Raw genomic sequence first — 26668 nt, forward strand, 5'->3', positions numbered from 1 at the left:
CTCCGCTTTCCCCCCTTCCCCTCCCCCTCCCTTTTCCCTTCCTCCCTTTTCCCTAGCCCCCTCCCCCACTGCCCCCTCCCCCAATTACCCTTCCCCTTCCCTCCTGGTCTCGGAGGACCCCATTCTAGCCCGACCTGTCTCGGCCCGCAACCTCCCCGAAGCCGTCGGTGCCACTCCCAGCCCATGTGGGCCCCCGCGGGCTGCCCACGCCTGTCCCCCAGCTCCCCGTTCCGCTGGGCTTTCCCCTCGCCAGGGGTGGCTTTCTGAGCCGTCCGCTCCGTGCCCCTCTCCGCAGCCTCTCCTGCCACTCGGGGCCCCCGTTCCCCCTCCCGGCGGCGGGGGGCTGCCCCCGGGGGGCTGGCGGAGCTGGGCCGCGGGGGCCCCGGGGCCGGCGGTGCCGGGGTCATCGGGATGATGCGGACGCAGTGTCTGCTGGGGCTGCGCACGTTCGTGGCTTTCGCCGCCAAGCTCTGGAGCTTCTTCATTTACCTTTTGCGGAGGCAGATCCGCACGGTGAGCCAGGGTGGGCGCTGGCGGTGTTGGGGACGTCTGTCCGTGGTACTCAGGGGTTTTCGGAGTGTCGGGCCTCTGGGCCTAGGAAGGGAATCCTGGCTGGGGCTTTTCTCGCCAGAGAATTGGGCACCCTAAGCGGGGCGAGGTGGGAGACCCTTGTAATAGAACCTAGCCCTTGGGGGTTTTGATGGGGCTAGATGGGACAGGATTTGGCAACTCTTGGGGGCTAAGGTGGTGGGTGGGGCGCTCTTTAAGAAAGCTGGAGTTGTTGCTAAAGAAACCCAGAGGCGGGGAACACCTGTTTGATGACAGCCAGATCTGTGGATGTGGGCTTGTGAGAGACCCTATTTGGAACCTCGGTGTGTGTTTGGTCCCATAACAAGGGAGAGACAGACTTGTGTGTCAAGGGTGAAGGTGGGTGGGAGGGCATATGTTACAAACAAGGACTGGAACTTGGGAAAACCCTGGGTGTGAAGGAGAAACTCCTGCGGTTCCCATTAAGAGAACTCCAAAAAGGCTGTGAAAATTTATTTCATAGTGTGAGTGTAGTATCTGGATTTATTGAAGACTAAAGCAGATGCTTTTATGATGGGCCTCTTTAATTGTGGGAGGGAGTTCAAGGTGGGTGCTGTGCCCACCACTGAAGTTGGGGTGTCCCTGTCAGAGGACAGCGCTGGGCAGTTGTAGGGCTTGAAAATGAGGACGTTTGCTTCTCCAGGAGAGCCTAGCATTCTGAGGGACACTGTCTGGATGGACCCAAGCATCTCTGGGTCCCCTCCCCCTTAGCTTTTCTCCAAGATCAGAGGTCCTTCAGCTAACAGCACTTTAAATCAGTGTGCTCTTGTGGTCTCACCACCACCAGGGAGAATCCTCGGAAGGAGTCTGGGGAGAATTTAGTAAGCGGAGACAGAGGTTCTGGGTCTGTACTCTGGTCTGTACCCCTTAGCATACCTCAGTACAATTTGAAAGAATAAACCCAGGTTGGGGCGACCTGGGGTCCAGAGAATTTCCAGAAAGCCGTCCGTGGTAGTGGTGGTTGACTTAACTGATTTGTGAGAATGGGTCTGGCCTTGGGTTCATTCTGTCCTTTACCAGTCTGCTTCCACTTCTTGATTTAGAGTGCGAACAGTACAGGATGGTTGTGGCTGTAGGCAGCAGCGCTATTCCCCCGAGACAAGAGCTAGGAGCCAAGAAAAATGTAGGGTCAGAGATTCTGGGATATGTGTGGGGCTATCTCCTGCGGTTTTCTTTTCTTTCCTGAGACAGTCTTGCTTTGTCGCCCAGGCTGGAGTGCAGTGGCGCCATCTCGGCTCACTGCAACCTCCACCTCCTGGGTTCAAGCGATTCTCCTGCTTCAGCCTCTCGAATAGCTGGGATTACAGGCACCCGCCACCACACTTGGCTAATTTTTGTAATTTTAGTAGACGGGTTTTCACCATGTTGGCCAGGATGGTCTCAAACTCCTGACCTCAAGTGATCTGCCCGCCTCGGCCTCTCAAAAGTACTGGGATTGAGCCGCTGCACCTGGCCTCCTGGGGTTTTCTTTATGGGTTGACTGCCGTCTTCTCTGACGTTCTCGCTCTAACACATCAGTTTTCTGGGCATAGGGGAGTGGCGCTTCAGCTCATCCACAGGTTACTTCCAAAATTGCTCTCCTTTGGGCAGCACTGATCCCATAGCCTTTTGTCCTCCCTTCCCTTCCAATCTGGTTTCTTTCCCTACCCCCCTTCTGGCAGATGCTTGGAGCATTCCCTACATGCCCAGCATTTGCAACCCAAGATAGCAAGGCTGGACACCGGAGCTGTTTCGGACCTCATCATGGCCCAGGGAGAAAAGAAGGGCAGATCTTGAATAGGGGGAGAGAGCCCTGTGGGTTTACAAGGGAGAACCTGGTTCTGGTGTGGCTTGGGGCCTAGGTATGCACTGAAGAGGGTTTGTGCCTTTGAAGAAAAGTGTGGAGGAGGGAATTGCCAGGCTTTGCATGGGGAGATGTGCATATTAGGAAACAGGAGCCCCTAGAGAAGGCTTGGAGAAGCAGAGCTGGAAGGATGAGGTGGTGACGTCCTTGTCCCTTATTCACCTCTCACTTACTTCACTCTGGCCTCCTCCAAACCCTGCCAGTCAGCCTGGCAGGGGCTTTCCAGTGTTCTTTGCCTCACCCTGGGTACCAGGATAAGGAGACTGTTCAGAGGGCTGAGGTTCTCTGAACTTGTGACTTGGCTAGAAGAGACAGAAGTGGACAGGTGGCTGGTTAAAATAGGCCTGGTGGCTCCTAGCCAGAGGAACTTAGCTGACCTGACAACCTCTGGATTCCCTCATTCTATATTCCCATTAAGGACCCAGGGATCTCCTCCCGACTCCTACTCCATGTGCACTAGGGAATCTGAGGCTCTTAGTTCCCAATGTGAGATGACGGTAGTTGCTACAAATAATTCTTGGGGTGAAGGTTGCGTTGTGGGGGTCGTTTCTTTGTTCAGTGTAGCAGGATAATATCACAGTTAAGAGGGCAGGTTCGGCTGGGCGCGGTGGCTCACGCCTGTAATCCCAGCACTTTGGGAGGCTGAGGCGGGTGGATCATGAGGTCAGGAGCTTGAGACCAGCCTGGCCACTATGGTGAAACCCCATCTCTACTAAAAATACAAAAATTAGTTGGGCATGGTGGCACGCGCCTGTAGTCCCAGCTGCTTAGGAGGCTGAGGCAGGAGAATTGCTTGAACCTGGGAGGTGGAGGTTGCAGTGAGCCGAGATCGCGCCACTGCACTCCAGCCTGGGCAATGGAGTGAGACTCCCTTGTCAAAAAGAAAGAAAAAAAAAGAGGGCACGTTCTTGGGTTGAACTGCATTGGTATAATCCTGGCTCTATCACTTCACTGATTCTACTTTTTTTTTTTTTTTTGAGATGGAGTCTTGCTCTGTCACCAGGCTGGAGTACAGTGGTGCGATCTCGGCTCGCTGCAACCTCTGCCTCCTGGGTTCAAGCCACTCTCCTGCCTCAGCCTCTCGAGTAGCTGGGGCTACGGGCATGCACCACCACGCCCAGCTAATTTTTGTATTTTTAGTAGAGACAGGGTTTCACCATGTTGGCCAGTATGGTCTCCATCTCTTGACCTTGTGATCTGCCTGCCTCGGCCTCCCAAAGTGCTGGGATTACAGGCGTGAGCCACCGTGCCCGGCAGATTCTACTAATATTAACTGACCACCTTTGCTACTGTGTTCTAGGCACTGGGAATACAGCCATGATCTAGACAAAATCATATTCTCATGGAGTTTTCATTTTAATTAGGGAGAGAAACAACTTAATTCCTAGCTGTGTGGCCTCAGTTTCTTTAAAACAGGGATAACAGTAATATTAGGGTTGTTTTGAGGATTAAATGAAAAAGGCCAGCATGGTGGCTCGTTCCTGGAATCCCAGCACTTTGGGAGGCCAAGGCAGGAGGATTACAAGGTCAGGAGTTTGAGACTAGCCAGGCCAATATGGTTAAACCCTGTCTCTACTAGAAATACAAAAATGAGCCAAGCGTGGTGGCGCGCGCCTGTAGTCCCAGCTACTAGGGAGGCTGAGGCAGGAGAATTGCTTGAACTTGGGAGGTGGAGGTTGCAGTGAGCCAAGATCACGCCATTGCACTCCAGCCTGGGCAACAGAGCGAGACTCCGTCTCAAAAAAAAAAAAAAAGAAGAAATAATCCTAAATTACAATACACAGTACCTGTGGTAAATGTTCATTATGTGCTCCCTGTTACTGGGGAAGGCTTCCTTATCAAGGGTTTCAATCCTCTTTTGTGCTATTTGTAGGTAATTCAGTACCAAACTGTTCGATATGATATCCTCCCCTTATCTCCTGTGTCCCGGAATCGGCTAGGTAAGTATGTGGTGGGAAGCCTCCTTTAGGGTGAAGTAGGGGCCAGCTCTGGGCCAGAGGTCGGTCAATATTATTCCTCCCCACTGTGGTTCAGCCCAGGTGAAGAGGAAGATCCTGGTGCTGGATCTGGATGAGACACTTATTCACTCCCACCATGATGGGGTCCTGAGGCCCACAGTCCGGCCTGGTACACCTCCTGACTTCATCCTCAAGGTGTGTGGTGGTGGGGAGTGATGAAATGGTTTCATCTGTTCCTCTGCCCAAACCTGGACTCCCTTTCCCAGTCCCAGAGCATCTGTCTTCATCTGCTGGCACCAGTGTCAGCCTGGAGGAGGGAAGCAGATGGGTGGGGCGTTTTCTAGGCGTGGGTTGTGGTAGTCATGACTTCCCCCAGCCCATCTTGTTCCTCTGTAGGTGGTAATAGACAAACATCCTGTCCGGTTTTTTGTACATAAGAGGCCCCATGTGGATTTCTTCCTGGAAGTGGTGAGTTTTGGAGAGCTAAAGGGAGCTCTGTAATGAAGGAATGGTTTTAGGGCTCTGGGAATTCGGAGGATTTGGAGGAAGGGGTGAGGATAAATGGGTAAGAGCAGTTTTCTAGAGGGGAGGCTGTGGAATAGTAGGGGAGTGGCTTTCAGTACTTGGGGTTCATTGGTTGTGCTGATGTAATTCTTTTCCACTGGCATCTTTCTCTTTTGTTCTTGCATTTCTGAATCTTAAGAGTGTAGGATGCCTAACACTGAGTTTGGAGGTTTGGGCTGGGGGTTCAGAATTTCGTGTCCTCAGAGACATTTCATGTTGATGGAAGGCCTGAAGGACTGTGCCGTTGCTTTTCTGAAAGATAACTGTATGTCTAAAGGAATCATCGCCTTGTATGGCATCACCCTCTCCCCTAATCTATTTCAGGTGAGCCAGTGGTACGAGCTGGTGGTGTTTACAGCAAGCATGGAGATCTATGGCTCTGCTGTGGCAGATAAACTGGACAATAGCAGAAGCATTCTTAAGAGGAGATATTACAGACAGGTAAGCTGGAATCCCAGTCTAAGAGTGTGGCTTGGGAGGGAGGCCACCAGGGAGGGATCTGGGTTTGAGGAGAGTATCCTGGAGAGAGGCCTGCTACATGATCCCCTGCCTTCCAGCACTGCACTTTGGAGTTGGGCAGCTACATCAAGGACCTCTCTGTGGTCCACAGTGACCTCTCCAGCATTGTGATCCTGGATAACTCCCCAGGGGCTTACAGGAGCCATCCAGGTACGGGGGAGGGTGGCGAGTCTGGCAGGACCAGAACATGGTTCTGAGAAGGTATTTTTGCAGGAGACCTGGGCTTTGGTCCTTGAGAGCTGGGATTCCCTAGATTATCCCTAGTTTGCTATAAGTTGAAGTGCAAGTTATTTTTCTGTTTCAAATGAGATACCATATATGTCCATTTCATAGGTCAGATTTCTTATATCATTTTTTTCTTTTTTAAAATTTATTTCTGGCCGGGCACGGTGGCTCATGCTTGTAATCCCAGCACTTTGAGAGGCCGAGGCAGGTGGATCACGAGGTCAGAAGTTTAAGACCAGCCTAACAAACATGGTGAAACTCCATCTCTACTAAAAATAGAAAAAACTAGCCAGGCACGGTGGCACACGCCTGTAATCCCAGCAACTTGGGAGGCTGAGGCAGGAGAATTGCTTGAACCCAGGAGGCGGAGGTTGCAGTGAGCCGAGATTGCACCATTGCACTCCAGCCTGGGTGACAGAGCGAGACACCGTCTCAAAAAAAGAATAAATAAATAAAAATAAATTTTTATTTATTTTTTGAGATACGGTCTCACTCTGTTCCCAGGCTGGAGTGCAGTGTCATGATCATAGTTCACTGCAGCCTTGATCTCCCAGGCTCAAGTGATCCTTCTGCCTCAGCCTCTCAGTAGTTGGGACTACAGGCGTGCACCACCATGCCCAGATAATTTTTTTATTTTTTTATTTTTTTTGAGACAGTCTCGCCCTGTCGCCCGGGCTGGAATGCAGTGGCATGATCTTGGCTTACTGCAACCTCCGACTTCCAGGTTCACGCGATTCTCCTGCCTCAGCCTCCCAAGTAGCTGGGATTACAGGCGCCTGCCACGAGGCACAGCTAATTTTTGTATTTTTAGTAGCGATGGAGTTTTACCACGTTGGCTAGGCTGTTCTTGAATTCCTAACCTCGTGATTCGCCTGCCTCGGCCTCCCAAAGTGCTGGGATTACAGGCGTGAGCCACTGCCCTTGGCCAATTTTTTGATTTTTAGTAGAGACGGGATCTCGTTATGTTGCCCAGGCTGGACTCAGACTCCTGAGCTCAAGTGATCCTCCCACCTCAGCCTCTTAAACTGTTGGGATAACAGGCATGAGCCACTGCGCCTGGCCAAGTGTGTTTCAAGTGACGCACAATGGCAGTAAGCTTGACTAGAGGCATCAATAGGTATGAGATCTGGTGATTAAAACTTAGTTTCGGAGCATATATCAGGAAAATTTTACTTAGGTTGTTGACTTCCGGTAGTGGGAGGCATATATTTTTAATAATAATTCCTCCTTCCCTCCAAGAAGAGAAAAACACCCAGTCTCTCTTGAATTCTGTTTCTTCTCATCTGCATTTTCACCCACCCTAGACAATGCCATCCCCATCAAATCCTGGTTCAGTGACCCCAGCGACACAGCCCTTCTCAACCTGCTCCCAATGCTGGATGCCCTCAGGTAAGGGAAGTGGGCTCTGGACACTTGGATATCTCAAGAAAGGAGGAGGTGGGGGATCCTCAGAGGGAATAAAAAACGTTTGTCCTGTTTTAACTCTGTTCCCTTAAGAATTTAACATTTGGACCCAGGTCTTCTTACTTCAAAGCTCATCACTTTAGCTAGTAGGCCGTGGGCAAATTGAACCTATCTAATCATGAATATGGTGATAATTTAGGTCCCACATCTCCAGTGATGTTGCCTTACATGAGTGTTGTGAGGGTATCAACTATAAGGTACTCTACCAATGCAAGTTATTGTCACCCCAGGTTCACCGCTGATGTTCGTTCCGTGCTGAGCCGAAACCTTCACCAACATCGGCTCTGGTGACAGCTGCTCCCCCTCCACCTGAGTTGGGGTGGGGGGGAAAGGGAGGGCGAGCCTTTGGGATGCCGTCTGATGCCCTGTCCAATGTGAGGACTGCCTGGGCAGGGTCTGCCTCTCCCACCCCTCTCTGCCCTGGGAGCCCTACACTCCACTTGGAGTTTGGATGGACACATGGGCCGGGGGCTCTGAAGCAGCCTCACTCTTAACTTCGTGTTCACACTCCATGGAAACCCCAGATTGGGACACAGGTGGAAGCCTAGGAGAGCCGAATCAGTGTTTGTGAAGAGGCAGGACTGGCCAGAGTGACAGACATACGGTGATCCAGGAGGCTCAAAGAGAAGCCAAGTCAGCTTTGTTGTGATTTGATTTTTTTAAAAAACTCTTGTACAAAACTGATCTAATTCTTCACTCCTGCTCCAAGGGCTGGGCTGTGGGTGGGATACTGGGATTTTGGGCCACTGGATTTTCCCTAAATTTGTCCCCCCTTTACTCTCCCTCTATTTTTCTCTCCTTAGACTCCCTCAGACCTGTAACCAGCTTTGTGTCTTTTTTCCTTTCCTCTCTTTTAAACCATGCATTATAACTTTGAAACCAAAGCGGCCTTAGGTCCTTCTCTGGGGTTTTGGGAAGTGAAGGGAGGGAACTTTGTTCACATGCACCCTGTCCCCCAGGCAGAGCGGGAAGAGACTGCTGTTGGACTCAAGGGGCAGGGGGAAAGGTGGTGTTGGGTATAGGGATACAATAATGTGGACACCAGATGCTTTGGCGGGAAGGGCCGAGTGACAGGATGGGCGCGCTGGTGGGGAATGGAAGGATACCTTCGGAGCAGCAGGCCATAGCAGCACGAAAGGGGAAACCTGGACGGCCAAAGGGCGTACAGCTGGAGAAACTTCGGGCTTCGTCCGGGGCACTGACGTGGACAGGCTAAGCAGGCGCTGCCCCCAGGCGGCTGGCGCCCCGACCTCCGCTGTCGGGGGCGGGGGGGCGTCGGTCCCCCTCCCAGCTGTGGCCCAGTTGGCCCCGCCTCCCCGGCGCCCTCCCAAGCCGGCCCTACTTCGCTCACCCGCCACGTGACGCTTCGCCCTGTTTGAGATCACATGATTACTCAAGCCCTGCGGTGTTCCTCCGCGCTGGCGTAGTCCCTACCTCTCCAGCCTCCTCTCCAGTCCCTGTTGGTCTCATTCTTGGCATTTAAGCGTTCTCTACATCTCTCCAAACATCTGTTTTCTTTTTGACCTCTTATTTCTGGAGATCATCTCCGCCACTTGGGTACTACTTTGTTTTGGTGTCAACGGCTGCCTTCAGCGTAGCAACACGGTTCGTGAATAGCTAACCTTGTAATTGTCTCTGCTGTTCTACGTTGTTAACGAAACGAACTTGGAGAACCAAGTCTCGTATGATGATTACCATCTTTTACTACTCTTCAGCCCCAGCTTCCTTGAGGGGAAGGTTGGGGAACAGGTTTAGAGTTATTTTCGATGAGCAAAAGCCAACCGTCTTTGCTACGTCGCCTGCGTAGCCCACAAATTGATTCCAAAGCGATTACGCTAATGGCGTGAGGGGGCCGGTCAGTGGGTGGTGCTACGCTAGCAGCGTTAGCGCCGCTGAGGTAGTGGCGTATCTTAGCGGGGGGGCAGTCCCCAATAGTCGGGGGCGGGGTTGGTGAATAGGGAAGTGGCGCAAATTCGTGGATCGCTCCGCTGAATCCGCCCGCGCGTCGCCGCCGTCGCCGCCGCCCCCCGTCCCGGCCCCCCCCGGGTTCCCTCAGCCCAGCCCGGTACAGCCCGGTTCCCGGGAGGATGAAGTTCGTGTACAAAGAAGAGCATCCGTTCGAGAAGCGCCGCTCTGAGGGCGAGAAGATCCGAAAGAAATACCCGGACCGGGTGCCGGTGAGGACAGTAGCCAGGGCCGAGGGCGCGGGACGCTTACGCTGACGCCACAGCCTGGCCTTGGATCTGGGACAGGCAGCGCAGGGATCAGGCTGCTGGCTGTGGTGGGGTTGGGAGCAGGCCTGGAACTGCTGTCCTTGGGACCCAGAATGAAAGAAGTGGGGTAGTGGTGGATGTGGGGTTGAGAGGGATGTGGACAGGAGAGAGAAACCTTAGCATTTGTGTGAGTGGAGGCCTTAGAGAGTTTGACAGCCTGAGCTTCAAATGGTCATCCCCCCAGCTAGCTAAGGTTGCGAGATTGAATCACTAGTCGACCCAGACAAGTCATCTCCGTCTGATTAAGATAGTTGTTTATGGTGACGCCCTATTGGGGGATGGATCCTGTATATTTAAATGAGCTCCAGTCAGTGAGGTCAGGATCTCTGGGACTCAGTGCTGCACCGCGTGTACAAAGACAAAGAGATGAGTCTGGGGTAGATTTAGGTACTAGGAATATTGTTTTTTGAGTTCTTGACAGGTGCAGCTTCGGGGCTGCATTCCTTCTGTCTCCTAATTTTCATCTCTTTATCAGGTGATAGTAGAAAAGGCTCCCAAAGCTCGGATAGGAGACCTGGACAAAAAGAAATACCTGGTGCCTTCTGATCTCACAGGTGGGAACCTGACCCAAGACTCAGGCTTGCTTCCTGTGGGTGGGAGTGCAGTCTCTGCGGGAGGAGGCTCCACCTAGCAGCTGTTCTTTTGAGGGCATTTTTGACCTCTGTGACTTTATTGCACCTTGTATCTTTTGCAGTTGGTCAGTTCTACTTCTTGATCCGGAAGCGAATTCATCTCAGAGCTGAGGATGCCTTGTTTTTCTTTGTCAACAATGTCATTCCACCCACCAGTGCCACAATGGGTCAGCTCTACCAGGTATGGTGACTGGGAAGTGGTGGAGGCTTTGGAGAGGAATCTTGGAAGAGCGTGAGGGGAAGAAAGTGTTGTTACATCAGTAGTTTTGGACTAGTTTCCTGGCTTGCCTTAAAGTTTCATAATAGCTGTGGGTTGGGGGTTTGGACAGAACAGTAGGAGTAGAGAGAAGGAAAGAGAACAGTGAGCTAGAGAAATTGTCTGTTTGGGACTCTTCCCAGTCCCCCTCCCCATTCCAAAGCAGCAGAAAACAGTTTGAGGCCTTTTTGCCCAGGACTGCAGAGATTATACTGCTCCTTGGAGTCAGTGAAGGAGTCAGGCAATGGTTTGTGGTTCTACAAGAACGTGGCTGGGTCGTGGTTGGTTTAAGTAACTGGAGCCCAGTTGCTGAACAGTTTTCTGCTTTCATCCCAGGAACACCATGAAGAAGACTTCTTTCTCTACATTGCCTACAGTGACGAAAGTGTCTACGGTCTGTGAAGCTGCTGCCCCTGAGCTGGAGGGGGGTCTCATTCTACAAAGAGAGAGGTGGCCCCCCTTTCTTGACCTCCTCCTCCAAGCTCAAACACCACCTCCCTTATTTAGGACCGGCACTTCTTAATGTTTGAGGCTTTCTCTCCAGCCTCTCTTAGAAGGGGTAATGGTGGAGTTGGCATCTTGTAACTCTCCTTTCTCCTTTCTTCCCCTTTCTCTGCCCGCCTTTCCCATCCTGCTTTAGACTTCTTGATTGTCAGTCTCTGTCACATCCAGTGATTGTTTTGGTTTCTGTTCCCTTTCTGACTGCCCAGGGGCTCAGAACCCCAGCAATCCCTTCCTTTCACTACCTTCTTTTTTGGGGGTAGTTGGAAGGGACTGAAATTGTGGGGGGAAGGTAGGAGGCACATCAATAAAGAGGAAACCACCAAGCTGAACTGAATTTTGCCTTGTGTTGCTCCCCTCGTCCCGCTGATTTTAAGTCTTTCCAAGGTGTCAGTGGGTTTCAGTGGTGGGGAAAGAAGAGTATTGGGTACAAGCTGGAGGGATAGAAGTATATGTTGGTTTATTCTGTTCATGATGGGCTTTTCCCTGTCTGCAAAAAGAGGGTGCTTTTGTTGTGATGGAATGGAATACTGAGGATCATTTCTTGAAACTTTAGTTTGACACGTATGTGAAACTAAATGTTAAAAATGCTCATGTAAAAAATTTTTTTTTTTTACTGTGGGTTCCTGTGGAGAAAGTTCCGAAGTACCTGCTTTAGGTGAACATCCACATTTGCTAGAACATTCTAATTAAGGAAGATATTTTCATGTGTGTGAGCTAGTAAAACGGCTGTTCTCAGTTGCATGTCACTTGGCTAGAATTTTGCCGGTGTGTGGGATCCGGCAGAGTGGAATCAGGGAGGGAGAAGACTGGGAGGGGGAGCCATTATCGCCAGGAATACTTCATCTCCCAGCAATCATTTCTCCGGCAGGCCGGAAGTGGGGCGGTCCCCCGGGGGAGAAAGAAGCTGCAGAACGAGGCAGTATGGTGGCCGAGAGTTCTAATCCCTTCTTCCTCTTCTTTCTTGGTCCCGCCCAGCCTACATCTCCCAGGGGCCTGCGCGCGCACTTCCGCTCTCCCTCCGGCTCCTGGTCTCCCCGCCGCTCCCTGGGGGAGGGGGGGCGGCTTGGTGCGCCTGCACCAGCCTGTGGCTTTCTGGGAATCAAAGTTCCGGAGGTTCATGCGGTCCCTTTTCCGCTGTCCCCGGACGGACTACAAAACCCTTGGTGCACTGCGCCTCGGCGCCGGCGGGGGGAGGAGGGAGAGAAGAGGAGGGAGGGAGGAGAGAGGAGGAGGAGGAGGAGGGAGCAGGCGGCCGGCGGCGCGGGGGGAGGGGGCCCGGTCCGGGAGTGCGGGAGGCAGTGGTAGAGGGAGGTGGCGGCAGCGGCTAGCGGACTCGAGTCTCAACCGGGCTGAGGCGGACACTTCTGTGGAGCGAAGCAGTGGGAGCATCGAGCACTAGAGGCGGCACCGGGATCCCCGGCTCCGGGGAGGGGGGCGCCGGACCGGGAGGAGGGGAGGGGGCGATGCTGGAAGCCATGGCGGAGCCCAGTCCCGAAGGTGAGCTCTCGACCGGCGCGGAGCGCTGAGCCGGCGGGGGGCGGGCGAGGAATCAATTGGCAAACTTGGAGGTCGAGCCCCGGAGCCCAGCGGGGGAGTTCGGAGAGGGGGTCGGGAGGCTGGCCCTGGAGGTGGGAGAGCGACGAGTTGAGAGACCTTGGAGAAAGAGGAGTGGGAGACTGGGCTGGGGTAGTTGGAGATCAGTCGGTGTGGGGGTGCGGGGGATAGGAGCTTGAAACCCGGAGCCTCGGGGGTTAGGGCCCGAAAGGGCCACTGGCAGATTGGGGCCCTGGAACTGGAAGGTTGGGGGAATCCAGTGGCCGGAGAGTTGCTCAGGAGGGAGAACGTAGAAGAGGCTGAGTGAGGGGCCCGGTAGTTCGCCGAGGTGGGGTAGTTTGTGGCGGTGGTACCGGAGCTCCGAGTAGTTGCCGCCGGAGAATGCCCGGTGATTGTCGGAGGGGTGGGCAGGTAGTTGTGGGGAGAAGAGGGGGTCTGGGTATTGTCTACGGCAGACGGACCTGTACCCGGGGTAGTTGTGGAGAGAGCGAGCCAGGAAGCGAGGCGAGCTGGGTAGTTGTAGGGGGTGGTGGGGCGGGGTGGGGGGGGTTAAGACCGGCGACTTGCGGGGGGGTAGGGTTGGTTCGCGAGGGTTAAGAGCCTGGGAGTTGCTGAGGGTGAGGGGGGCATCGGCGGCAGCAGCGGTGGTTGCTGTGGAGAGAGAGAGAGAGAGTGGCTGGGTTGGGGGGAAGGGGCCAGAGTTGAGGGGTCCATAGCCTAGTGACTGGGTGGTGAGTACGGGGGCGGAGGGGGGGCGGCGGCCGGAGAGGGCTCGGAACAGGGCCGGGGGGCCCGGTGGGGAGCCCGAGGAGCTCGAGACGGGGAGGGGCCAAAGCCCCGGATGGGGGCGGAGGGACGGCGAAATTGTGGGGAGCGCGGTATGCGGGGGGGGGGGCAGGTGGGGCCGCGTCCGGGTTAGAGCTCCCGGGTCTGTCCCGGCCGTGAAGTAGCGTTGGATACGTGTGCCTGTGTGTGTTTGGGGTGGGGGTGAGGGGCGCGCCGGGCCGCGTGCTCGAGTAGAAGGGGCCGGAGGGCGGGGAGGGCTTCGGCGTGGTCATCCTGGACCCTGGGGGCCGGCGGGCGGCGTGTGCGGTCTCGGAGGGCCCGAGGCGGTGGAGCGCGGCCGGGTAGGAACTCGGGGCTCCGGGCGCGTGTGAAGGACGGGGGCGGCGGGCGGCGGCCCGGACGCGGCCCCGGGAGCGGTACGGTGGGGTGGGGCGCTGAGGGATCCGAGTAGACTGGAGTCGAGAGAGACCGTGAGTTGGGGGGCGGGGCGCCTGCCTCCGGTTGGGGGAAGGGGAGCGCTATAGCGAGGCCTCAGAGGGCGCCGCGCCCAGGCTCCGCCCCTCGCGGGGCGGAAGGGGGAGCCGGGGCGGATCCAACACAGCTGGGGGCCTGCTGGCCTGGCAGAGGGACCTGGGAGAGCAGGGGGTTCACTTACGAACAACGGGGTTTAGAGGGGGAGTTTTACACAGACTGTTTCCTAGTATCTTGACTCAGCTTTTATTGCTTTTCCAGATCCACCTCCGACCCTTAAGCCAGAGACTCAGGTGAGGTTTGCCTTACCTTTGCAGCCTAGTAGCCCTGCCTGACAACGCCCCCCGCCCCCCTTTTCTAGACGCCTCACTTAGGGACTGTGTCTCTGGGAATGCCCTTCTTAAACTGTGTGGCTTTCCATGTGATCCATATCTCCTTCCTTTCAGCCACCAGAGAAACGGCGGAGAACAATTGAGGATTTCAACAAATTCTGCAGTTTTGTTTTGGCATATGCTGGTTACATTCCCCCTAGCAAAGAGGTAGGGGCAAGAGAATTACTGACTTGAGGCTGGTGTCGTGGGACTATAGAGTGGCTGTTGTTCAAACAGAACTGTATTGCTTTATAGAACGAGGCCCCTAGAAATTATATGTAAGACCAGGGAAGTTGTACACTCTTAGGGCTGTGGTAGGAAAGCTGGTATGCGGGGAGTGGATGGCAGGGATAGCTGGCTTGAACAGCAATGAAAAGGAAGGGGGATTTGGAGTCACTGGCAGAGATTTTGGCATAGTCTTGAGGTGCTGTGAATGGAAGGTGTTTATGGATAAATTTTAGGGAGATGAAAATGGTAACAAATGAGGCTATACAGAAAAAGAGCTAAGGACATACGGCTCTGGTCTGGGGGATACAGTGTTCCACAGGCCCTGGGCAGGGGCAGCGGTGAGGTATCAGACTTGAGGGTAGAGGTAACGCGGAATGGTCAAGAGGACATGCTGATGGGAATTGGGGTGGGGAGAAGTTTTTGGAGTACAGTGGGATTTAGTGGTTGATGTAGGACATTTTGGGGTAAGTCCAGTCACTCCTTTTCAAGCTGGGTTTGTGGAGGGGCTGAGATGACACTGGGGTTCTCCTGACCCTGGTCTCTTCCCCCTTTTAAGGAAAGTGACTGGCCAGCCTCTGGCTCCAGCTCTCCATTGCGAGGAGAGAGTGCAGCCGACAGTGATGGCTGGGACTCGGCCCCCTCAGATCTTCGAACCATCCAGACTTTTGTTAAGAAAGCAAAGTCATCCAAGAGAAGGGCAGCTCAAGCAGGTCCCACCCAGCCAGGACCCCCAAGGTCCACTTTCTCTCGTCTGCAGGCCCCCGACAGTGCTACCTTGCTTGAGAAGATGAAGCTCAAGGACTCTCTCTTTGATCTGGATGGGCCCAAAGTGGCATCTCCTTTGTCCCCCACATCCCTGACACATACCTCCCGGCCCCCTGCAGCTCTTACCCCTGTGCCCCTTTCCCAGGGGGACCTCTCCCATCCTCCTCGAAAGAAGGACCGAAAGAACCGAAAGTTGGGGCCAGGAGCTGGGGCTGGCTTTGGGGTGCTTCGGAGGCCTCGGCCAACTCCTGGGGATGGGGAAAAGAGATCTCGAATCAAGAAGAGCAAGAAGCGGAAGTTAAAAAAGGCAGAACGGGGGGATAGACTCCCACCTCCTGGGCCTCCCCAGGCACCCCCCAGTGATACAGACTCTGAAGAGGAGGAGGAAGAGGAGGAAGAGGAAGAAGAGGAAGAGATGGCAACAGTGGTAGGGGGTGAAGCCCCAGCCCCTGTGCTCCCAGCACCCCCCGAGGCTCCTAGGCCCCCTGCCACAGTGCACCCTGAAGGAGTCCCTCCTGCTGACAGTGAAAGCAAGGAGGTGGGCAGCACTGAAACAAGCCAAGATGGAGATGCCAGCTCCAGTGAAGGCGAGATGCGGGTCATGGACGAGGACATCATGGTAGAATCAGGTGAGAGGTTTGGGCTGGGGCGAGGGGTTTGAGGGTGTTGTGGATCCAGCAACAGCCCAGGTGGAATACCAAACCAACCTTTTTTTCCCCAGGTGATGACTCATGGGATCTGATCACATGTTACTGTCGAAAGCCCTTTGCAGGGCGGCCCATGATTGAGTGCAGCCTGTGTGGGACGTGGATCCACCTCTCCTGTGCTAAGATTAAGAAGACCAACGTCCCTGACTTCTTTTATTGCCAGAAATGCAAGGAACTGAGGCCAGAGGCCCGGCGGTTAGGGGGGCCTCCCAAATCTGGAGAGCCCTGACGGCACCAACTTTAGCCTGGAACTTCCAAATGACAACATGATTTGGGAACTGAGCCTCAGGGTCCTCAGCCTATCCCCTGGAGCTTGGATACTGTCTGCACTTCAAGGCAGGAATTCCCAAGGGAGACTTGTTTGAAAATGAGTGTCTCACTTTCCTACCCTATCGTTCCTCCCCACTCTGTGGACTTGAAATTGAACCCATTACGGTTGGGGATGGGAGGCTGTGTGTCTTGACACATAATCTCTGTCTCTTGGACCTGCCACCATCACTTTCTGGGTCAGGATTGGAATTGGGATGGAATGGGACAGTTGTCTATAAAACTCTAGTGTAAATATTAGCACTCCCCTCCCTCATCTTTTCTTCTATTTCACTCCCCATTTATTTTCTTCTACACCGGTTGTATTTTTAATTTTGGACTTCCCCTATTGGGCATGGCAGCTCAAAGGTGGAGTACTAGAGCCTGGCCAAGCGAGGAAGGAAAGCAGAAAGGTGACGATTCTCACTCACCTCTTTTGTTTTTAATAATATTGGCCGCTGTTTGTACAGACAGCCTGCGTGTTGTAAATAAAGCAGAGTGGGCTCTTTTGTGTTTATAGCCCTCACTGTCCTGCTCGGGAGGGAGGCTTTGGTGGCTTAAGACTAGCTGGAGGTGGGGCTGAAACCCACCTCTCAAAGTCCAATCTGAAGATAGCACAGCACTGGGCCTTTCCCACCCCAAGACACTTGAGTAAGCCACCTTAGAGCTTTCATTGTATTTGGCCCTCCACACTCGAGTCTAGGAACCCCCACAGTCCCCACCTTCACTCCCTGCACACACACTCCTGCGGGTCGGAGTTGCTTCGTGCTCCATCCTGGGTGGGGTAAAGCGGGGTGAGAGCCGATTGTCCGCTTCCTGAGGGCACAGGCCAGCTTAGCCTGGGTGCTCGGAGGACCTCGGCTGGGGTACACGTTTGGGGGCTGGGAGACCGTTGCTGAAGGCAGCGATCATGTGGCGGGGGCACTAGGAGGAGTCAAGCGGTCACGTGATTGGGAGGGGGAATCACGTGACGGAGGGCGGCTGAGGAGCGCGCGGCGGGCGGCTTTAAGTCACGTGACATGAGGAGAGGTGGGCGGGGACCTGGAGGACGCTCGCGGCGTCGGTGGCGGTGGCGCGCGGCGGCCGCTGAGACCGCGGCTTTCAGTCGCACCCTGCCGCCCGCCCCCCGCCGCCACCCTCGCCGATCCCTGCTTTTTTCTCTTTGCTTCTCTCCCGTACTGGGTCAGTCCTGTCCGCGCTCGCGCGTCGGTTTGCGGGTGTGCGCAGGCGCGGCAGGGGCCATTAGCCCCTTGGGTGGGCGGTGGAGCCCGGGAGCGCGCGGGCGAGACCATGGCGGGCAGCAGCACCGGGGGCGGTGGGGTTGGGGAGACGAAGGTGATTTACCATCTGGATGAGGAAGAGACTCCCTACCTGGTGAAGATCCCTGTCCCCGCCGAGCGCATCACCCTCGGCGATTTCAAGAGCGTCCTGCAGCGGCCCGCAGGCGCCAAGTACTTTTTCAAGTCTATGGATCAGGATTTCGGGTGAGCGCAAGGCCTAGATAGGACCGACGGGGGCTTTGCTAGAGTGGATTGGGCGACGTGGAGGGGCACACATCTACTTTGGGCCACACTGGGATTTTTCTGGCCTATGGTGGAGCAGATTGTACTATGCTGAGGTAGGTTGACTATCCCGGGATAGACAAGGTTATGCTTGGATAGATTGAGGCACACGGACAGACTGGGATATCCTAAACCAGATTAGACAAGATTAGGCTGTACTGGAATAGGTGGGGGCATATTGGTTTATTTTGGAGTATTCTAGTCTGTACTGAGTAAATTGATCCATTGTCTGGTTGTTTAGTACGTTCTCAGGAGTCCTGTAACGCCTGTAATCCCAGCACTTTGGGAGGCTGAGGCGGGCGAATCACGAGGTCAGGAGATCGAGACCATCCTGGCTAACACGGTGAAGCCGCATCTCTACTAACTAAAAATACAAAAAATTAGCCGGGCGTGGTGGCACGCGCCTGTAGTCCCAGCGACTTGGGAGGCTGAGGCAGGGAGAATCTCTTGAACCTGGGAGGCGGAGGTTGCAGTGAGCCGAGATCGCGCCACTGCACTCCAGCCTGGGCGACAGTGCGAGACTCCGTCTCAAAAAAAAAACAAAAACAAAAACAAAAAAAACTTGGGCCATTATGGACGCTACTGCGTTGTATTGGTTAATCCTGGTTTCTTTTGGGGCAAGACATGGTTTTATTGGAGCACTCAGTGTAGGGGCAGCCAAGGCTGTTGGGGCCTATGCTAGCACAGGCAGCCGTTTGGGGTATTCTAGTCTAGATTGGTGCAGACAGCTGCGTGTGGGGGCATTGTAGGCTGTGCTAGAATAGATTGGGCTATCCTAGGGTAATTTGGGACATTCAGGGCTATCTTGGACTAGATTGGCGTGTAAATAATGCAGAGAAAGCCCTTTTGTGTTTATGGTCTTTGGGGCTGAGGCCTCTGGGTCCTCAACCACTGCTTTTTTTTTTTTTTTTTTTTTTTTTGAGACAGAGTCTCGCTCTGTCGCCCAGGCTGGAGTGCAGTGGCACATTCTCGGCTCACTGCAAGCTCTGCCTCCCGGCTTCACGCCATTTTCCTGCCTCAGCCTCCCAAGTAGCTGGGACTACAGGTGCCCGCCACCACACCCGGCTAATTTTTTGTATTTTTTAGTACAGACGGGGTTTCACCGTGTTAGCCAGGATGGTCTCGATCTCCTGACCTCGTGATCCGCCCACCTCGGCCTCCCAAAGTGCTGGGATTATAGGCGTGAGCCACCGCGCCCGGCCCAACCTCTGTTTTTTTGAAGGCAGGCTGGATTAAGTTGGGATAGCATGGGTTTTAGAAGAACTGAACAAACTGGACTCTAGCTAGAAAGATTGTTTGACATGGGGATGCTGATACTATCTTGGGAGTTATCTTGGCTTTAAGTCAAGGTTCTTCTAGTTGTCAGCAATGTAATCTTGGACAATTTATTTAAATTTTGTGTCTTGATCTCATCTGTGACATGGAGAAAATCACAGAATGAAATGGTTAGTTCAGGTGTGTGGCACACGGGAAATTCTTGGTGAATGGTAATTGTCATTAGTATTGAGGTTGACTACTCTATAAAGTAGGTTATGGTGATACAGAATAATTTGTCTTAGAGTGGACCAAGCTATGCTGAGATTGTGTTATGTTAGGAAGAATCCTACATTATGCTGAGACGGATTGGTAGTGACTGGGCTGTGTTGTCACATTGACAGCAAATGGATTAAGTTGATATATATCGGCCGGGCGCGGTGGCTCACGCCTGTAATCCCAGCACTTTGGGAGGCCGAGGCAGGCGGATCAGGAGGTCAGGAGATCGAGACCATCCTGGCTAACACAGTGAAACCCCGTCTCTACTAAAAATACGAAAAATTAGCCGGGCGAGGTGGCGGGCGCCTGTAGTCCCAGCTACTCGGGAGGCTGAGACAGGAGAATGGCGTTGAACCCCGGCGGGCGGAGCCTGCAGTGAGCCGAGATTGCGCCACTGCACTCCAGTCTGGGCGATAGCGAGACTGTCTCAAAAAAAAAAAAAAGTTGATATATATCCTGGCTCCCATGACCATATTAGGCTAATGGGTTAATTAGACAAGGTGTCCTAATTTGGGGGCAAGGGTGTCTGTGGAAAGATAGAGAGGAACAGCTAGGGCAGAGAGTCTGATGCTTTATACGTTTATTCATTTAGTCGACAGTATTTGTTAATGCGTAAGTGTCAAGTGTGTGGTGTGTGGCTAGGATGTGGTGTTGACCAGAGTAAGTGTTCATGGTTTGATGTCGTGGTCAAGAAGAAGGGGCAAGTCCAGTCCACCACAGGGAACCCATTGGAGAGATGACCCCAAGGCTGGGCTTTGGGATCTGTCAGGTTGAGCAGAGTGCTTCATGCAGAATTTTGTGCCCGATGAGGCACAGGGGAATGGGAACCCCAGCTTGCCCTCTCCTTGGGAGCTTTCAGTCTAATGAGGAGCTTCCATTGTTTGTTTGATCTAATGGGTGTTTTTTTTTTGAGGTGGAGTCTCACTCTGCTCAGGCTGGAGTGCAGTAGCACAATCTTGGCTCACTGCAACCTCCGCCTACTGGGTTCAAGCGATTCTCCTACTTCGGCCTCCGGAGTAGCTGGGATTATAGGTGTGCACCACCATGCCTGGCTAATTTTTGTATTTTTAGTAGAGACAGGGATTCACCATGTTGCCCAGGCTGGTCTTGAACTCCTGACCTCAGGTAATCCGCCCACTTCGGCCTCTCAAGGTGCTGGGATTACAGGTGTGAGCCACTACGCCTGGCCTCTAATGGGTGTTTCTACTCAAGAAAGAGCAGTCTTCTAGAAATGAATTAGAGAAAACTAAAGGAAAGTATAAGAGTAGAGACTTTGATGAGGACCGAAGCCTTTTTTGGAAGGTTTTTTTTTTTTTTTGAGCCACCCAGGCTGGAGTGCAGTGGCGCGATCTCAGCTCACTGCAACCACCGTCTCCCGGGTTCAAGCGACTTTCCTATCTCAGCCTCCTGAGTAGCTGGGATTATAGACACCTACCATCATGCCTGGCTAATTTTTGTATTTTAGTAGAGACGGGGTTTCACCATGTTGGCCAGGCTGGTCTTGAACTCCTGACCTCAGGTGATCCACCCGCCTCAGCCTCCCAAAGTGCTAGGATTACAGGCGTGAGCCACCGTGCCCGACCTTTTTTGGAAGGTTTGTAAGAAACAGGGATGGGGTTGAGAGAAGCCTACCAGCCAGTCTCGTTAGATAGATGTCTTAGGCAGCTGCATCAGTGTAGGGGATTGCCTTTGAAATTGGACTGAGAGGTTTGAATCAGACTCGAGGAAGTCTTTGGAGCAACATTGTGCTCCTGAGGGTGCGTTAGGGAGAGGAGAAATAAGGAAAGGGGATTGAGTTTGGAGATTTCTTAGGTGTCAGACTGAGTTCTTTCAATGTAAGAGAAGAACTGAACAGGGCAGGAGAAAAGTCAACATCCTGGAGCCGGGTGAAGATTGGGAGAAAGTTTGATGGGGGTTGGGGTGGGGATGGTTGATCCAGCTCACTGACCTCTACGTTGTTTCTTGGCAGGGTGGTGAAGGAAGAAATTTCAGATGACAACGCCCGCCTCCCCTGCTTCAATGGAAGGGTGGTATCCTGGGTAAGAGGTTCTGACACCGAGGGCCGGGTCCCCTCAGCATTGCCAAGCTCCCCCAAGCCTCATTCTGTTTCTGTAGCCCTCCCCCAGGCCAGGTGTTAGCAGCCCTGGCTCTTTACCTCCTGTCTGTTTGGAGAGCCGGCGAGAGGCCCTCAGCCTTCTCCTTCTGGAGTCTCTAGTACTTGCTAGATTTTTTTGCTCTTCTCCAGCTCTCTGAGACCCTTTCTCATTCTTTCACTTACTGCCACCTGTCACATCCTGACTCCCAGGTGAGCCACTGTTTATCGTTTGCACCCTTCTAGCTGGTGTCCTCAGATAATCCCCAACCCGAGATGGCCCCTCCAGCCCATGAGCCTCGGGCAGAACTGGCGCCTCCAGCCCCACCTTTACCCCCTTTGCCACCCGAGAGGACCAGCGGCATTGGGGACTCAAGGCCTCCATCCTTCCAGTGAGTCCTTCGGATTCTTGACTGCAGGGGAGGGAGGTGAGGAGGGAACCCAGGCCTTTTGGTAGGGGACGCCTAGGATCCGGAGCCCTATTCTCCTGATGTGGGTTGGAAACCGTCTCTGCCTGTCCAGCCCTAATGTGTCCAGCAGCCATGAGAATCTGGAGCCTGAGACAGAAACCGAGTCAGTAGTGTCACTGAGGCGGGAGCGGCCTCGCAGGAGAGACAGCAGTGAGCATGGCGGTGAGGGGCAGGCCTGGGGGCTGGGAAGGGCTGGGCCAGACCCCAGCCTTGGTGGGGTGAGCAGGAGGAAGCTTGGTTCCTGAGCTTCCTGTCCGTATGCAGCTGGGGGCCACAGGACTGGTGGCCCCTCAAGGCTGGAGCGCCACCTGGCCGGATACGAGAGCTCCTCTACCCTCATGACCAGCGAGCTGGAGAGTACCAGCCTGGGGGACTCAGATGAGGAGGACACCATGAGCAGGTGTGGCTCCGCACAGCTCTCCCCAGCGCACCCCGCCCCGTCTCTCCTCCTCCAGTCAGTCCTCTCGTTCTTTCTCTTGGCCCCATGACCACTTTGGCCTACGTTTGCTCTCCTTCCCAACCTCCTGGCAGGTTCAGCAGCTCCACGGAGCAGAGCAGTGCCTCCCGCCTCCTTAAGCGCCACCGGCGGCGAAGGAAGCAGCGGCCACCCCGCCTGGAGAGGGTGAGGGGTTCCTACAGGAAGGCTGGTGCTGGGAGAAGGTGGGGCATGGGCTTTGGTCTGGGTGGTGCCAGGACACCGGCAGCACCCAAGGGTTGACCCTGGGTTATTGAAGGGCACTCTAGCTCCTTCTTTTCCCACCACAGACGTCGTCCTTCAGCAGCGTCACAGATTCCACAATGTCTCTCAATATCATCACAGTCACGCTAAACATGGGTACGGGGAGAGCCTGTGGCTAGGGCGTGGGGAGGGCCTGGTCTCTAGGGTTCAGGCGTCCTGCGGCTGGGGCTCTTCTCACATGGCCTCTCTCTCTAGGGTTCCGGGGGTCCTGTGGCGGGGGCCTCCTCTCCTCACATGGCCTCTCTCCACAGAGAAGTACAACTTCCTGGGTATCTCCATCGTGGGCCAAAGCAACGAGCGGGGAGACGGAGGCATCTACATCGGCTCCATCATGAAGGGTGGGGCTGTGGCGGCCGACGGGCGCATTGAGCCAGGGGACATGCTTTTGCAGGTGTGCTGGGGTAGGGCCACTGAGCTGCCCTGCATGGGGACCCTCAGCCTCTCCCAGCATGGCTCTGACCCACTTCCCCTCGCTTTCAGGTGAATGACATGAACTTTGAGAACATGAGCAATGATGACGCCGTGCGGGTGCTGAGGGACATTGTGCACAAGCCTGGGTGAGTTGCCGAGCGGGTTGCAGGTCCTCAGTCCTCTTTTTTTTCTCTTCCATGTTTTGTTTTGGAATTTTAGTAAGTACTAAGACAGCGGGGTGTGGTGGCTCGCCCCTGTAAACCCAGCACTTTGGGAGGCCGAAATGGGTGGATCACCTGAGGTGAGGAGTTCGAGACCAGCCTGACCAACGTGGTGAAACCCTGTCTCTACTAAAAATAGAAAAATTAAGTGGGCATGGTGGCGCGCGCCTGTAGTCCCAGCTAGTGAGGTGGCTGAGACAGGAGAATCACTTGAACCCCGGGGGGTGGAGGTTGCAGTAAAACGAGATCACGCCACTGCACTCCAGCCTGGGCGACAGAGCAAGACTCAGTCTCAAAAATAAAAAAAAGTGCTAAGACATAATGTTCAAAGTACATGAAGCAAATGCATGACGTAGCAAATAATACTACAGTGAATATCTATGTCACTGCCACCTAGATCATCAAATAGGAGATTGCTGATACCCTAGAACTTCCTCCTCAGATGTTCCTTCCTGCTCCCAAATATCTCACTCTCCCAGGGGTAGTCACTCTCCTGACTTCTTTGGCCATCACCATAACAAAGAAAAGCTTTGCCTCACTGGATAGTTACCACCCTTGCATGTATCCTTGAACACCGCGGTTGCGTTTTACCTGTTTTTGGACTTTCTGTGAATGGAATTGTACAGCGTGTACTCTCTTGTCTCACTTGGCAGTATGTTTTTAAGAGTTTTCCGTGTTGATGAGTCATCCACATTGTGGTGCCTTCCACCCTCACCTTCTCTAGCCCAGCCGCGATGTGCTTGCTTCTCCCCCTCTTTGTGTCTCTTAATCCATCCTTGCTTCAGACCCCCGCCCTCCTGAGGCCTCCTCTTCCCCTGGGCCCTTGACTGGACTTCTCTTCCCCATAGCCCCATTGTGCTGACTGTGGCCAAGTGCTGGGATCCCTCTCCTCAGGCCTATTTCACTCTCCCCCGAAGTGAGTGACACTCAGGGAGGGGCCTGAAGTTGGTGGTGGGGGCTGGCCAGGAGGCTGGGGCTGGGCATGTGGTCATGGGGAATGGGTGGGAGGAGGGTCTAGGCGGAGGTGGAACAGGAGGCTGAGTCAGGGAGGGACTGGGCTGGCTTTTGGGGACTGAGAATGGGTCATTTTGGTGCCATCTTTGTCCCAGATGAGCCCATCCAGCCAATTGACCCTGCTGCCTGGGTGTCCCATTCCGCGGCTCTGACTGGCACCTTCCCAGCCTATCCAGGCTCCTCGTCCATGAGCACCATTACATCTGGATCGTCTTTGCCTGATGGTGAGCCGCCAACCCACCTCATCCCACCCTCCCAGCAGAAGGCTGTCCCACAGTGGCCTGACCCATCGCCCTTGTGGGAGTGATCCCTGACTCTGGTTCCCCGTTGTCTCCTCTGCCAGGCTGTGAGGGCCGGGCTCTCTCCATCCATACGGACATGGCATCGGTGACCAAGGCCATGGCAGCTCCAGAGTCTGGACTGGAAGTCCGGGACCGCATGTGGCTCAAGATCACCATCCCTAATGCCTTTCTGGGTATGGCTGGGTCCTGGGCAGGTGGCTGGAGAAGGGGAGGAGGTGGCGACCAAAGCCAGGAATGGCACGGGCAGAGGCGAGAGCAGGAGTTGGAAGGAGAACCTGAGGGCTTTCTCCACTGTGGGTGCTCCCAGGCTCGGATGTGGTTGACTGGCTCTACCATCATGTGGAGGGCTTTCCTGAGCGGCGGGAGGCCCGCAAATATGCCAGCGGCCTGCTCAAAGCGGGCCTGATCCGACACACCGTCAACAAGATCACCTTCTCTGAGCAGTGCTATTACGTCTTCGGAGACCTCAGTGGTGGCTGTGAGAGCTGTAAGTCCCCGTGCCCCAACTCTGGGAGTGTGGCTTTGCCTGCCTTGTTCTGCCTCTCCAACCCTAGACCTAGCCCAGAAACCGCAGCCAAGGCCACCATGGATGGTCGAGCAGCGTGTGTCCCGCACTAAGCCCTGCACTGGCCGAGGATAGGGGCTGACGTCCACCCATGTGCTGCTGGACAAGTCATGTGCCAGGTGCAGGACTGTGTCCACCGGGGGAAGGTGCACCTCTTCCTGAGTCCCACAAAGACATGGGCTTGTGGTGGCCCTGGCTGTGCCCCTGCCCTCATGGCAGAAGTATATGGTAGTTTCCTGTCAGAGACCCTTGTGAACCCCTGTTTGAGCCCCATCGTGGGTGGGTCTGGGAGAACTGTTCCCAGTTCCTCTCCATTCGGGGTCTTGGGGCCCTGGCCTCTTGAAGCAATGGTTTTTTCCTCTCTTCCCTTGCTTTCCAGACCTAGTCAACCTGTCTCTCAATGACAACGATGGCTCCAGTGGGGCTTCAGACCAGGATACCCTGGCTCCTCTGCCTGGGGCCACCCCTTGGCCCCTGCTGCCCACTTTCTCCTACCAATACCCTGCCCCACACCCCTACAGCCCGCAGCCTCCACCCTACCATGAGCTTTCATCTTACACCTATGGTGGGGGCAGTGCCAGCAGCCAGCACAGTGAGGGTAAGTCATCCCCACATACCTGTACAGGGTCTGAGGGTGGATCAGAGGGGAGCCAGGGAGGAGCCTGGGTGAGGACTCAGTTGCCCCTCCCCTCCCTCCACAGGCAGCCGGAGCAGTGGGTCGACACGGAGTGACGGGGGGGCAGGGCGCACGGGGAGGCCCGAAGAGCGGGCCCCCGAGTCCAAGTCTGGTAGTGGCAGTGAGTCCGAGCCCTCCAGCCGAGGGGGCAGCCTTCGGCGGGGTGGGGAACCAAGTGGGACTAGCGATGGGGGCCCTCCTCCATCCAGAGGCTCAACTGGGGGTGCCCCTAATCTCCGAGCCCACCCAGGGCTCCATCCCTATGGACCGCCCCCTGGCATGGCCCTCCCCTACAACCCCATGATGGTGCTCATGATGCCCCCACCTCCACCTCCAGTCCCTCCAGCGGTGCAGCCTCCGGGGGCCCCTCCAGTCAGGGACCTGGGCTCTGTGCCCCCAGAACTGACAGCCAGCCGCCAAAGCTTCCACATGGCCATGGGCAATCCCAGCGAGTTCTTTGTGGATGTTATGTAGCCCACTGTGGGGCTAGGCTGGGCCTGGCGCTCCTGGTGTGTGACTGGGTGTCCTGGCCATCATGTGCTTGCTCTTACAGTGCCTGGGCTCAGCCTACCAGCTGCTGCCATACAGGAGATTGTGGCCACTGTGACTCTCACCAGCAGTGCCTGGTTCCTCCCCCTTCCCTCAGGGGTAGACAAGGGACCTTTGATTATTTTTAGCTTTGTTTTTTTGTAAGCCTTTTTGGGGGTTAAAATAGAGTTTCTTACATTTTTGGGACTTTTTAAATAGGCGTTTCCTCTTTTATGTGAAGAATTCCCGTCCGTTGGGCCCCTTCTAACCCCAGAATGTGACCTCCTCCAGTTACCGACAGCCCTGCCCTGTGCAGGGTTGGGGGTGGTCAGCGGTACCCCGGGGTTAGGCATCCTAGACAGCAGCCTGAGGAAGCTGGGAGATTGGGGCCATGTAGCTGCCTTTGTTACTCTATTTATTTTAGTCACTTGTATAAAACACCAAATAAAGCAATAGAGGCAAACTCCCCACGCCTCTGGCTCCTTTCTTTGGGAGGGAGGCAGGCAGCAGAGGGAAAGAACCATCACACAGAAGCAAAGCA

At 54.6% G+C, this 26668-nt stretch overlaps 4 protein-coding genes and 1 long non-coding RNA gene across 12 annotated transcripts; 4 read left to right on the forward strand and 1 right to left on the reverse strand.

Annotated features, from left to right (window-relative positions):
* The first annotated feature begins 372 nt into the window (after positions 1 to 372).
* CTDNEP1 (CTD nuclear envelope phosphatase 1) lies at positions 373 to 8045 on the forward strand. 2 transcript variants are annotated; one of them, XM_055258612.2, is made up of 9 exons: positions 373 to 513; positions 4305 to 4371; positions 4466 to 4584; positions 4786 to 4857; positions 5278 to 5394; positions 5511 to 5622; positions 7002 to 7086; positions 7392 to 7448; positions 7686 to 8045. In XM_055258612.2, coding segments are annotated over exons 1-9 (732 nt in total). In that variant the 5' UTR covers positions 373 to 411; the 3' UTR covers positions 7687 to 8045. The 2 variants fall into 2 exon arrangements, with proteins under 2 accessions (XP_055114587.1, XP_055114586.1); XM_055258611.2 differs by having other exon boundaries at positions 7392 to 8045.
* LOC134735272 (uncharacterized) lies at positions 490 to 8384 on the reverse strand. Its single transcript, XR_010118271.1, has 3 exons — positions 8268 to 8384; positions 1560 to 1693; positions 490 to 594 (listed from the first exon to the last, which is right to left on the reverse strand). It is a non-coding gene; the product is annotated as an uncharacterized lncRNA (long non-coding RNA).
* A 16-nt stretch (positions 8385 to 8400) lies between these two features.
* Positions 8401 to 11155, forward strand: GABARAP (GABA type A receptor-associated protein). Its single transcript, XM_055258615.2, has 4 exons — positions 8401 to 9338; positions 9910 to 9988; positions 10129 to 10247; positions 10659 to 11155. Exons 1-4 carry the CDS (start codon positions 9249 to 9251, stop codon positions 10722 to 10724), a joined length of 354 nt encoding a protein of 117 aa, XP_055114590.1. The 5' UTR covers positions 8401 to 9248; the 3' UTR covers positions 10725 to 11155.
* Positions 11156 to 12049: 894 nt separating this feature from the next.
* Positions 12050 to 16523, forward strand: PHF23 (PHD finger protein 23). 3 transcript variants are annotated; one of them, XM_055258601.2, is made up of 5 exons: positions 12050 to 12323; positions 13899 to 13930; positions 14084 to 14176; positions 14793 to 15630; positions 15723 to 16523. In XM_055258601.2, the coding sequence occupies exons 1-5, from the start codon at positions 12290 to 12292 to the stop codon at positions 15935 to 15937; spliced, it is 1212 nt and encodes a 403-aa protein (XP_055114576.2). In that variant the 5' UTR covers positions 12050 to 12289; the 3' UTR covers positions 15938 to 16523. The 3 variants fall into 3 exon arrangements, with proteins under 3 accessions (XP_055114576.2, XP_055114578.2, XP_055114577.2); XM_055258603.2 differs by having other exon boundaries at positions 12064 to 12323; positions 14994 to 15630; XM_055258602.2 differs by lacking the exon at positions 12050 to 12323 and adding an exon at positions 12593 to 12783.
* A 469-nt stretch (positions 16524 to 16992) lies between these two features.
* Positions 16993 to 26593, forward strand: DVL2 (dishevelled segment polarity protein 2). Of its 5 annotated transcripts, none has more exons than XM_055258591.2 (15): positions 16993 to 17498; positions 21079 to 21148; positions 21448 to 21593; positions 21724 to 21833; positions 21936 to 22071; positions 22203 to 22293; positions 22437 to 22506; positions 22662 to 22801; positions 22891 to 22967; positions 23891 to 23958; positions 24152 to 24280; positions 24400 to 24531; positions 24666 to 24845; positions 25303 to 25521; positions 25625 to 26593. In XM_055258591.2, the coding sequence occupies exons 1-15, from the start codon at positions 17305 to 17307 to the stop codon at positions 26071 to 26073; spliced, it is 2211 nt and encodes a 736-aa protein (XP_055114566.2). In that variant the 5' UTR covers positions 16993 to 17304; the 3' UTR covers positions 26074 to 26593. The 5 variants fall into 5 exon arrangements, with proteins under 5 accessions (XP_055114566.2, XP_063485629.1, XP_055114567.2 ...); XM_063629559.1 differs by having other exon boundaries at positions 17024 to 17498; positions 21724 to 21821; XM_055258592.2 differs by having other exon boundaries at positions 17046 to 17498; positions 21724 to 21862; positions 21974 to 22071; ... (1 more) ...; positions 24408 to 24531; positions 24666 to 24833.
* The last annotated feature ends 75 nt before the right edge of the window (positions 26594 to 26668 follow it).

This window comes from Symphalangus syndactylus, chromosome 20 (assembly GCF_028878055.3).
Source record: "Symphalangus syndactylus isolate Jambi chromosome 20, NHGRI_mSymSyn1-v2.1_pri, whole genome shotgun sequence".
In the NCBI taxonomy this organism is placed as follows: Eukaryota; Metazoa; Chordata; class Mammalia; order Primates; family Hylobatidae; genus Symphalangus; species Symphalangus syndactylus.